General features: G+C 35.1%; 1 protein-coding gene across 2 annotated transcripts in view; it reads left to right on the top strand.

Annotated features, from left to right (window-relative positions):
• Window positions 1-12,805, top strand: part of CCDC102B (coiled-coil domain containing 102B) — a 43,888-nt gene that overhangs the window by 21,947 nt on the left and 9,136 nt on the right. The window contains exons 5-6 of one of the 2 annotated variants that reach the window (XM_041399386.1): window positions 843-951; window positions 3,723-3,769. In XM_041399386.1, the coding sequence (XP_041255320.1) occupies window positions 843-951; window positions 3,723-3,752 (139 nt within the window). In that variant the 3' untranslated portion in view covers window positions 3,753-3,769. Of the gene's footprint in view, window positions 1-842; window positions 952-3,722; window positions 3,770-12,805 lie in introns of those variants that run through there. The other variant, XM_041399385.1, reaches the window with a different exon arrangement.

Genomic DNA, 12,805 nt, shown 5'->3' with positions numbered 1-12,805 from the left:
TAGCCAACATTTCTTCCAGGACCTGAGTCAGTCCAGTCAGTGACAACTCTTGTTATCTCTGTGCAAGCCTGCAGTCTGCTGCATAGAAATGCCCCAGACAAATTCCATCAATACACTTTACTTTAATAGGTGAATATTTAAACCAAATAGTCTCAAAATATAGTTCTAGTCAGCCCGGCAATAACATCTTTGTTAAAAAGTTAGAAAAGTTCTGTTGGCCTCCATTAGAATAGAAAATAACTACTGTGGCACACAATAGTTTCTTTAATTTCCAGTATTAGAATTTTCTTTTCAACTATTTTGTATTTTTCTCATTGTACAGGCATCTTACTTCTGCACTAAATACATTTTCCTAAAATTATTCTAGCATTTGCTTCCAGGAGCAATTATTTTTTGAAACATGAAATATATATATAATAATGTTTTTTAACATTTAACATCGACCGTCTTTGGTTTCTGGTCTTGACATTGTATATAATGCTTCATCTTCTGTTTTTACTAAATACAATTTCTTTGAGGGTTTTAACTAATTTTGAAGAAACTTGAGATAAATAAGGTGGCCTGAACCACTAAATGAAATAAAATTTTCTTCAGTTTATCCCAAAATTTTATTTTGTTTAAAATTTCAATTCTTTACTATTGGATTTCTGTTTTCTCTTTAAATATTATTTTTGTTGAAACTTTTGAACTAATTATGCAATGATAATAAAGGTTTTTAGAAAAGCCAAGATATAACATTATGAAAGGCAATATAACTGAAGCTATGAGAAGGAAATTCAAAGTAATTCTTGTTCTGTCAGCTTCAAAATTGTGCAATGCTAAATTTTAAAATTTTTTTTTAGAATGAATGTATTCCTGGAGAAAGAAATGGAAAAGATGGAAAACGAATTATTTCTTTGGAAATGGAAATACGAAGAACTGAGACAAACCAAGCTGGAAAGCCTGAAAAAGGTATGTTAGTTATGTTAGAACATTCTTATCACATGGAGTAAGAAAGAGAATTTAGACTTCTGATTTCCTGTGTTGTAACTAAGAATTAATTGTGTTAATTGTGGGTTTATGAAAGTGATAAATCCACCATTTATCAATTACTATTCTGTGTAGACAGATGGGAGGGACCTGGTGAGGGTGTGTGGATGCTGCCATGGCAGCACTGGTGCTTGAGAGCTGTGAGAGTGGCACTGGGATGGCTCCACAGGCTTCTAGGAAGGGACCAGCCAGAGGCAGCAGGTTCTGGTGCCCCATCTCCACGTGTGGTGGGGCTGGTGGTCCCAATGTACAGCAATGTGTGATCAGGGTCCAGTGGGGCTTGGGTTCAGAGAGAAAGGGCCCATGTTGGGTGTGGGGATGTTCAGGAAAGCCCTGCCTGGAGAAATAGAGCAGTAGAGGTGTAGAAATTGCCTGAAAAAATATGTTGTCCCCATCAGCCTGGACAAGGAAGTAAGGCTGGGCAGGATCAGAGAAGGCAAAGAGGAGATTAACAGGATCTTCACAGGCACCCAGAGATAAAAAAGTCTGAACCACCTGGGAGAGGCAGCCAGAGGCTGTGAGTTTCACAGTGAATAGAGTCCCACAGTAGGAGGGCTGGAAAGGTATGTTCTCCAGCAACTGGAGGATGGCTCTTTTTCCAGATCTGCAGTTCAAAAGGTTCAAACACCCGATAGTAAAGTAAGAGAAGAAAGTGATAACTTCTGAGGCATCAGAGCCAGCTTTAACACACACCATGCATTAACATCAGGAGGAAGCAGCAAGTGGCAGTAGCAGGAGGCTTGCTCCTCTGAGGATAGAAAAACCCTGTGTTTCCCACCTGCTTTTTTGTGGGTAATGTGGCTTGCTGTGGGCTAGGATTCAGAAAATTGCAGAGAGATTGCCAAGGTCTGTCCAGTCCTGAGACTGCTATGCTACTACTCATCCTGATGGGCACCAGCCAGGGGTATATTGGGAATGGTCATGTAGCTCTGGGGTTGAGGTCATGGGGACCCAAACTGGGAAAGAAGAGATTACAGACCACATGAAATGAAGGAGAGGTGGTCGGCTGGAAAACTCAGGACACAGGTTAATAGGAGAACAAAAGATTTCAGGAATGATAAAACAATGTGGAGGGACACCCGTCTCAAATGTTGGTAAAGAAGTGCACACATCCCAGGAAACAAGCAGGGAGAATTAGAGCTGTATGTGGTTACAGAACTACAATATTGTTGGAACAATTCAAATATGTGCCAAGTCCATGCAACTGGAGTACTGTGAAGGACTTCTAGAAACATTGACAAGGAAGGGCTGAGGGGATGGAAGTTGCCCTCGGATCTAAAAGCAGCTCAGCTCTTTTGAGGTCTCCAGAAGGATGGGGGATAATCAGACTTGTGAATCCAGGATCAGAGGATAGGCCAGTGAGGGTGTCATTGTGGTAGGAGTTTGTTACATACCACCTAATGAGGAAACAAAAAAAAGGTTTAAAGAACACAGATCTTGGAGTTGTAAATCCCAGTTCTCATGGGTGACTACAGCTGCTAGAAAGTTAGAATAGCTGCTGCAATCACAGAGATTTCAGTGGGGTTTCAGGAGTAAATTCTTGCTGAAGGCCAACAAGTGGTGATGAATAGCTGGATCTGTTGTTGATTAATATGAAGGAAACTAGCTGGGTATGTGATGATGAATAATTTCTTCATCTGTGGTAGCTTTGAAATAGCAGTGTTCGTCATCCTGAAAGAAGAAAGGAGAGCAGCAGAGCACAGACCCTCAACCTAGGGAGAGCAGGATACTGGCTTAGCTAGGGAACTGCTGGGAAAGGTCCCATGGGAGGCAACTCTGATAGGTAAACAAAGGAGTCAACCAAAGCTGTCAGGCCTTGTAGTACAGCAAAGGTTTGTCCTAATACTCGGGAAAAGAGGTAGATGTGCCAGGAGACTGATTTAGCTCAGCAGGGCACTCATGGTGGAGGTCTGATGCCAGAAAGCAATGTACCTTTACAAAGATCAGCCTTGAAGGAGTAATTTAAGAAAATTTCCTGGTTGTGTCGAATTGGTGTTAGGAAATACATGTTCGTTTCATTCTGTGTTCATGACCAGAAGAGTAAGAAATATTAATATTGCAGTTTATGGGTTTTAGCTTTCAGGACAATGGATAGAGGACCTCTTTGATTCCACAAAACTCAAAATGTGTGTCTATATGACTAAACATAGATAGTGAATCAAAAATGTCCTATGAATTTAACATCTCAAATTTGGAATAATGGATTGAATTAAATTAGTTTAATTTCATGTTCTGGAAAGAATTGCAAGCAGTCTATTAAATCTCAAGTTTTAGTTAATAGGTAATGCATATGCAACGCAGCAGCAAACTAATATCTATCTTTCATATTTGAGTTCCTTCAGATTTTAGTTCTTTATTTTCTGCTTGCTCATTGTGTAGGATTTTTAGCTTGTTATACTTGTGCAAAACAGAGGAAGTCTAGGTTTAGTTAATAGTTTTGCTTAAGAAATGTAATCTTCGTGAAATGCTTTATGGCACTGTCATCAGGAATAGAACAACAGGAAGTAAAAATTTTCTGAGCATTCATTGCAGATAGATAACAATATTTATGCATTTGCATGTCTACATATATGTCTTTCTGCTTTTTTCTTGGGAACATGCTCGAATGCTTTAATTGCTAACAGAAGGTAATATTTTGAGCATTCTTTTCAGCTTCTGACATTTATGACATAAATCTCATTTTTAAATTGCAGAAAAACACTGATCTGGATGAATCCGACTAATTTGAATGAAATTATTTATATCAGCGGTGGGGGTTTCTGTAAGTGGAAACTCTACTGAGAAAAACCAAACCTTGTGTTTGACAACACTGATGTGAATATTACTCACTATATATTGCTGTTGAGAAATGGATGCTGGAACAACGGACAAGATTTTTGACAGTGAAAAATTTGAAAGTGAAATAAAGGAAAGTGCAGACATCTACTAGGCTAAGCATGGAATCTGATTCTAATATAAATTTCCAATATTAAATCACAAAGGCATTTCTAGATTAAAAGCAGATCAATCATTACATCTGGATTATTTTCATGTCCTTGACTAAATTAATCTGCTATTTCCTTTGGTAGATTGCCTAAGAAACCCACTGTGAATGTGAAAAAAGAAGTGCTTTGTTTCCAAGTGACAGTGCCACTGCAAATGATGCCATTTTTAGGAATGGATAGCTCTTCTAGCCTTTTGGAAGCTGGGGAGATTTTGGGGAATGTTAGAAACTTCACAGGTGCCAAGACTTGATTATTAGTGCTCCCAGTAACTAATCACTTTCTTTAGTTACTTTCATTAAAAGATAAGTATTTACTAAGCTTGGAATAAACTAAATATGGAAAGCCTTGGTGAGCTTGTTGATCATGGTTTTAACATATTATCCATTTAGCATCACTTTGGAAGTTGTAAATAAGTTTTCAAAGTATTGAGTTAATTAAAAAAGTAGTAAAGAGACAATTTATGATCATAGTAACCATGAGCATTATAGGCAGCTTTGTGTGACACTAGCATTGATCTTGACTTGTTTGGGGTCATAAATTAGACCATTTTAACAGGTGCAACAGAAAGTTGCATTTGGTATTGTAACTGATAATTTCTTTTTTTGTTCTAACAATCCTCTTTGCCCATTAAAAGACACAAAACACTTTGTTATTTTAAAAACAGGAGAGAAATTACTCAGTATAAAATTACACTACTTTGCATGAGTATCTAGAGAAAGGCAAAAAATTGTTTGTAAGGCTGATGCGTAAATAAAGAGTATTGATGTTAGATATACTTGGGTTTAAAGTAAACTTTGTTGAAAAGAGTAGGAATCGTTAAGTTCTCTGAAGAACATGAAAATTTTTACATCCATAATTTTGCTTGTTGAATGTCCTCAGGAATGGAGTATCCAATTTTTTCAGATAAATTTTAGTTTACAGCTCAATTAACCATCAATCTGAGAAACAGAAAAACTATGTCTGAGTTTGATTAATTAGGTCTTTGGACTCTGGAAAACAAAGCAAATCCTTGGTGTGTTGCTGTGAAGTTTGTAAACACAGAATTGGAGTCAGCAAGCCTGTTGAAGTTTTAGGTTTTAGAATGATCATTTAATCTCATGTGCAATCAAACATTCTTGTTTATACTCATTGCAAATCTTCCTCAAAATTTTATATCTGTCTTTATAAATCCTGAAGGATGTCTTTTTCTGGTCATTTAAGAGTTAAATAAAATGGAATATTTACAAAACTATCCTGAAAAGAGTGGAACAATGCATGTACTACTATAGTCCACTGGTGTGCACTGTAGACTTACAAATGCCACTATAGGCAGTGCAAGTCTGTGTTGTTTAAAAGAATTTTCAGTTAGCTGAAGTACAGAATGTACTCTTCCTCTACATTATTTAGTGCTTTGGTAGTTAATGAGGGAAATTCCTATCCCAGTGTGTGGGATATGAGTCAAAAATTACACTAATTGGTACATCTTTTAGGAACATCAGTGATTAAAATGTATACCTAGATGAAAAGGAAAACAAGCTAAATCAGCATTTTGTATATTTGGCAGAGACATTTCTGTTCTTCCTCTTTTATTTTTTTACAACTGAAAGTACGTCACCAGCTATTGATTTTGCGGTAAAGCCAAAAAAATCCATCTTTAAACATTTTTTGAAACAATGTTTTCTGTTCTCTCTCTCAGTATATAGATGTTTTACACTATATTAGAACAATCTAGGTATTGTTACTTAGGAGCATTTCTTTCTTTAAGAGATTGTGAATGGTTCCTACCTGTTGTTCCCAGATGAAGGAAGCTCCACTGATGTGAGTGAAGCTTCTGGATAAATCAACTCTTCTCCTATCATTGTAAACATTTAAATGCTCTTTAAAGCAGAGCAGCCTATTCGGAGGCCCAAGTTGTCAACAGGTAGATCTTGTTAAAGTCTCTGGATGATTTCTACCTTCTCCAGAAATCTTTATTCTGAAATTATCTAATAGTGTGAAGGTGCTACATAGCTGTTTACCTGAAATTGATTTTTTTCATTCACTTAGTACATATATGAAATAGAAAAAAGCAATACTCTTAAATCTTACAGAAAATTAAATACATATAGTAAGATCATCCATTCTGTCACATACTCTTCACCGGACTCAAGAAATGCCTTCTGATTGTCCCCTAAATCCTGCAGAAAGCACAATAATTATCAGACATAAGCCAGTAGCCTGAATGGCTGTACTGGCTCCTGTGAATTTCTCTGTTTGATTTCTTACCTAAGATTCCCTGAAACGTTGAGTACTTTGTGTGGCTATCATAGGAACAAAATTATGTACAAAAAATAATTTTATAGAGAATAGACAGTAGTCTATTTTAGTCTGCTACAGGAGTTTTTATAGAGTTTGATATCAGAAGCCTCAAGGCTGGGATTTAAAATATCATTAGGCAATTTTCTGTAAACAGCATCTGAATTATTTGAGAATGCAAATGACTTTATAGAATGGAATCTTAGTGCAGTTAATTTTCCTGCAATAAAATCTCATTATTTTTAGACTAGGTCTAGAATTTTGAGTGTTCTTGTGCAAATTACAATAATTGACAGGTGGTCAGAGAATAAGGAAAGAATTCTGTATTGTTACTTCAGCAGCAATTCTTGCAAAGAGTTAACTATTCTTTCCACTCTTCATATATCAGGTCCCTGTTCATATTTAGTTTTATCTCTGGAAATGACGTACTTAATGTTCTTAGTGTCCAACATAAAGTATAATTTGTCATGCTGCATAAAATTAAGGTTCCATTTGATGTTTATTTTCCCACAAATCTAATTTGGAATGTGCAGGATAAGCATACAGTTTCATTGACTTTTTTGCTCATACTGGCTTCTGACAAGATATTAAACTCCATTGGGTCATACTTGCCAATATTTTCTCTGTCTTCATTACACAATTTGCATTGAAAACACCAAGAAAGACTGGGGTTATTTATTGTTTATTTTTTATTTAAGGACAAGTGAGAGATGAAAAGTTATTTCTGCAAGAAAGCATGTTCAGAAGAAACATGTGTGGATACTGAAATGTATTTCTGCACACAGATTTTCTGTGAAAGGAGCACCATGCCTAAATGGCACCATTTGAGGAGGTTTGTTTAGCCTTTTGTCCTGCCACTGGCAGAAAGTAGAACTTGGTGGTGAAATGAAGAAGATGAGGGAGGAATGTGCAAATGTACACACTCATAGATGTGTGTGGATGTGTGTGTTTGTGCACATGAAGTGATTGGTCCTAGGGATTGGTCAAGGTGCTCCTTCCCAGAGCAGGGGGTTGGATCTAGATGATCTTCAAGGCTCCTTCCAATTCAGGTCACTGTATGATTCTATGATTGCATCTTTAATTAAAATAATTTTGTGTAGTTCAGATTAAAAGGCCCAAAATTATGGCAAAGTTGCTTCTTGATAATGTATTAGTGTGGTCAGTTCACCATAAGGGTCTCTATAACAGAAATTAATTATTTGCCTTGTATGGTTAAGAAAAAAAAAAACAACAAAAAAACAAAAAGGCTTTTTAATATTTAATGTTTAGCATATGTTTAACTGCTCTGAGTTTACCTTTTGGTATTATATTTTATCATTCATTTAGTTGTTAAAGTAAATATTTCTGCTAGTGTGCTTACTTGTCATTTATCCACATAAAATCAACTTGGGCAGAATTTACTTGAAAAAAGTAACCAATCACTGAAGAATTAAATGTAATGACAAGTAGAATGTTGAAAATTGATGACATTAAAGGTATTTAATTAAAGATACAAACATTTTGCAGTTAGTGATTCAGTTCCTTTTTTTATTCTTATCTGGATAAGGGGAGCAATGTGTCACTTAAAAATTAACAATCCAGTTTGGTAGGAGGCTTGATTTGGAAAACAGCCTTAGATAATTTTCTTCTAATTGGTGAAGTACTGCATATTTCTTCAAGTAATAGCATGATTGCTGCCTTGAAGTCAATGAGAAATCTGCTGGTGTCAATGAACCTTTGATCAGTTCCTAAACTGTGTAGTAACAGGTGATTAGGAATTGTAACAGAAGATTCTTCAGGGACACTTGAAACTTCAGAGTATCGGTATGATGTTCTGTGGTGGGTACGGCTCAGATAAAACAGAAGACATGTAAACTGTAAGCAGTAGAACCACTGCTCTACAGAAATTATTTTAGATAATTGCTTATCTAGATCAAACAACTGAAGCTGTATATTTCAGGTTCTTAATCTGAATGGCAAGCTGTATGGAGAAATGTTCTATGCTATATTTACCTGAACTCTAAGCAGCACAACACTTTTAAATTTCTTTGAAGAAGTCATCTCCTACTTCTTGAATCCTGTTGAGCTTACAGTTCAGAAGAGAAAGGAAGCTTGAATACTGGTTTAATTTGTCCCTTTTAGGATAAGTTGTTAATGCTTAAGGAGAAAGCTCACTGCGTCAGAATATGGCAACTTTTGGAATCTGGTGTATTATAGTGCAATTTATCTGCAGTTTAAGTAACATTAGTATAATAGTCTGGTAGTCATCAAGGAACCTTGATGCTATTTTGATTTTCCTGAATATTTCACATTATGTCAAATCAGACTTGCAAATTTTAATTAAATATGTTGGTATGGATGCTTTTCCTACAGGAAAGTAATGATTACAAATTCTAGTGTGGTTTCACATTATTTAGTATTCTAGAAATCTGACATGTATTTATTTAGAGACCTACAGTTACAGAAAACATCCTATTCCCAGCATCCCATGACCATTAATCTTAAAAGTCAACACTCCTCATCTGTAAGATAAGTGAACTTGTGTAGTCCCTAAGTTAAATTGCAGAGGCTTTGACTGTTTCTGTCATTTTGATGTATTTTTGTTATGATTCTTTAGCAGTTACATTTAAAAATGTACTTTAGGTTTAGTTAGTATCTTATTTTCCAGTCTATAAATTATAATTCCTATTATATATTTAATATTATTAATTTGATAATTTTGTATTAAAAATTAAAATTGGGTTGAACAGTGTTCTGATCTGCAACATGTAATACCCATTCAAGAAGTTTAGGAACTTCTTGAGACTGAGCATAATTTGAACTTGTCTTGAATGTTTCCTAATCATGCTGATAGTTATTGATTTCTCTGTTTCTTTACAGTTCTTTATTTAGCTATACGTTTTTCTCAATTCAACAATTTAAAGCGAAGATGGAAAGTTGGCTAAGAAATTGGTTGTAAGCAAAAAAGTTACTGACCTTCTGTACAGTAAATAAAACTTCACAAATAAACAAATAAATATATTACCCATTGCACTATTTCACCATTTTTTCCAGATGATTTTTTACATGTCTGTATTCATCTTCTTATGATCAATCCCTGTATTTTTTGAGGAAGGGTTGTCATCTTCCTTTTACAGTACTTATTAGAATGGCTTATGGTGTATTCTAGTTCCTAAATTAATTACTAATAATAACTACATAAGCACACAGCAGTCAATAACTATTTGAAGTAACAGGGGGCCAGCTTTTATAGTCTGGACTGCAATTAAATTTCTAGGCTGTTTATTTGTAAAAATACCAAACATAAAAATTATTTTCTGTAAATGATGTATAAATTGTTATTGCTCAGAAAGTTAAGAATGAAAATTTAATTGGTCTGCTCATTTCTTTCCATATAATAGGAGCTCATTTTTCCTTCCATTGAAGTCTGTACATGTATTTCTACTCACGGGCATACAAATCTATTTTTTATCTTGCTATTAAAAAGAGGTTTTGCATTAGTCAGTCTCAGGTCTCCCAGGGCTTAGACTGTGTTCCTTATTTTGGGAAGAAACTTGTTGTATTAGGTTTGACTAGGAAAAACAACCAAAAATCCACATACATACATGGTCCCCTCCCCCGATAAGAACACTAGAAACATAAGTAAGATAAATGAAGATCATAAAACCTCTTAAAGTGGGAAACTTCAGTCTTGCAACAATATTGGGATGAAAAGAGGAATTAAACAGAGTTTAATAACTCTGTGAAAGGAGTTTAATAAGAAGTTTCAGATGTCATTAAAAAAAAATGTTCTTATTAGGGGTCTATTCCACCTTCTTTTAAAATATAAACCAGAATGTCTGGAATTGAACTTTCTAGCAGAGTGAGGAGTCCTCCCCCCCTCCTCTCCCCCTCATAAAGCTAAGATGTCAGTGAGGAAAATTAAGGGGTGAAAGTTCCTGGATTGCTTCATTTTTTTTTTTTTTTTTTTTTTGCTTAAGAATGCCCAAAATCATCTGACCTTTGAGATTTCAAATTACATTAAGAAAAATATTAATGTAATCCTATGTCTAAAACAATCTTTGTCATTTACTTAGAATTTTTAATGTAGTTTGTTTGTTCCATTACCACTGCAATCCCTTCTGTGTTTTATCATAATCCAATCAACTATAAGAAAAGTATGCTACTGTTTGTAAAGTAAAAAAATCTATCCCTTCCTTGTAAATTTCAAGAGCTCAAGTTTTACCTTGTTTGTTAGTGAAACACAAATATTAAAGTGTATTTATTTCTTTTACTTTTAATTTTCTTAATTGTCTTGAGCTACAGTTATTAGATCTGTTGATATTTAGTTAAAATGGGAATTTTTGCTTGTTTATTCACTGGATTAAAAATTTGACCTCACCGTGCACAGTAGCAAAAGGAAATAGTAATTTGTTCGTCCATTGGAATTCTCACTCTCCACATGAATGATGGCTTGTCAAGCTTTGAGAGCTTTGGTTGGCATGTGTCCCTTATAAATTTCAAGCAGTATTCTCTAAGGGATTAGCTGAAATATGAATTATTTCCTTCAATGAGATTAGAAAACATTTTGAGTTCACCTAAACCACTGTATAATGTTTATATAGATTAATCTTGGTTAGAACTCTAATTACTATGTTCATTTCTAGTCAAAAAAGGAAAAGTAGTTTGACAATTTAGTTGTGTTTCTCCCAACTCAACTATAATTTCCATTTAGGAATATAGCAAACAGCATCTTGTAAATGCCATTTTTGTGTAAGGTCATAATTATCTAAACACCAATATTTTGCTAAACACAACAACAACAACAACAACAAGATAATTTGAAGAGCCTGCAGCAGAAGGTATGCTGCAAAAAGATGCCCAGTCTATTCAAATGACTTTAAATTAAGTCTATGTTTCTAATTATGGGAAGTACAGAAACCTCTTGAATCTGACTGGTTTTTCCTTTTTTAAAAATATATCCTTCTAGTCAAAAGCTACTTAAGGATGCCTAACATTAAAGTTATGAGTAAATAGTAATTAAATTATGTTGGAACCAATGCTTCAACTTTTGTTTCTGCAGTCAGGAATTACTCTGAAAACTGCTCTCAGATTTGTACGGAAAAGAGTGAAAAGTGTTCTAGGCAGTTTCCAGAAACTGAGAAAACTTTTGGGAGTGGTTAGTATGAAGTAGGCTAGAAAGGAGCCCACATAAAAAACTGATACTGGATAGTCTGAAAGACCATAGTGAAAGAGGACATTTAGTAAATTTGTAGAGTCAAATTACTGAAGTAAGCTAGTGAAGCATCTTTTTAGTGCAGTTGAGTAAGTTACATTTGATGTAGATGTTGGTACATTTTATACCATGAGTGTTACTTTTGAAATCCAGTAAACCGTAGAAGTAGGAGGAGAATATAGCTGCTGAACAGCAGCTAAAACGAGAAATACAGAGCAGGAGAAGTTGTGAATGATGCTGACAGAAATTCTGGAGGTGAGGTTCTTTGCTCTAGACAGAGACCAAAGTTTCTCTTAGGGCTGAGCAAAAGAGAATGCTTAGAGGTGCTGTTGGAATGGGACTAGAATTGGGGTGTCCAGGGCAGCCAAGTGGTCTGTACTGAGGGTCTTTGTGGTGTGAGCTAGTGGTGCGGGTCTTAGTCCCAGGCAGAGATGGAAAATAATGTCATTCTACTGTTGTCCTTATTATAATAGAGATATAAGGTCTGCATGAAATTATCTATGGCTTGGGTGTATATAAAATAAGAGAATATGAGTATTTATTTCTAAACAACAGTAAAAGTTTTAAAGGAAGAATGATTTGATGGACAATTTGTTATTGGTAATTTAATTTTTTTTTTTTTTTTTCAGTGAGTAAATAGCTCTCACTTACTGCATTCGTCTTATAGGGGAAGAGAGGATAATTTCAGGAAAATTCTGAAAATTTCCCAGTATCTTGATAGATAGGATATTTGCAAGGGGAAGATACTCTTAAACCAGCTGTAGACAAAAAGGAGAAACAGGCATTATTTATTATGGCAACTTTCAAAATGCTGGAGAAGCAGATTACAGATTACATATTTTTCCCTAATTTAAAAATCCAGGTTTTCATTTTTCTTGCAGGGACATTTTTTTCTGTCTAAGATGCAGCAAACAGGATTCTGGTGGTGAGGGAGCTTCAATGGCTCCTTATGTGGCAGTAGCTGATACTCACAAGTATCTGAAAGGGTTCCCATGAGCTCCTCAATGATGTCTGAGAGGATGGCTGGAAAGTCAGGAAGAGACTTAAGCCAGAGTACTTTCAACTTCAACCTGGAGAATGTACTCACAGGGATTTTATCTAGGCTGCTTAAAAACTCAGTCAATATCAATATATTTGACAAAACTGAGGAATGGTTCTTACTTAAATATTTTATTTTGAGGTAGGTGAATATATGGCCTGCTACCTTTTGGACAATATGAGGGCTTCCCAACCAGAAATGGTGGTAAAATATTGATATATTTATATTAGCATATATGAGACAAAGCTGCATCAAGAATAAACACTGAGATGAGGCTGATACTCT

The sequence above is a fragment of the Onychostruthus taczanowskii genome, unplaced genomic scaffold (assembly GCF_017590055.1).
Source record: "Onychostruthus taczanowskii isolate IOZ18803 unplaced genomic scaffold, ASM1759005v1 scaffold16, whole genome shotgun sequence".
NCBI lineage: Eukaryota > Metazoa > Chordata > Aves > Passeriformes > Passeridae > Onychostruthus > Onychostruthus taczanowskii.
The sequence above is the reverse complement of the archived record's forward strand: the minus strand, read 5'-3'. Positions and strand labels throughout refer to the sequence as shown.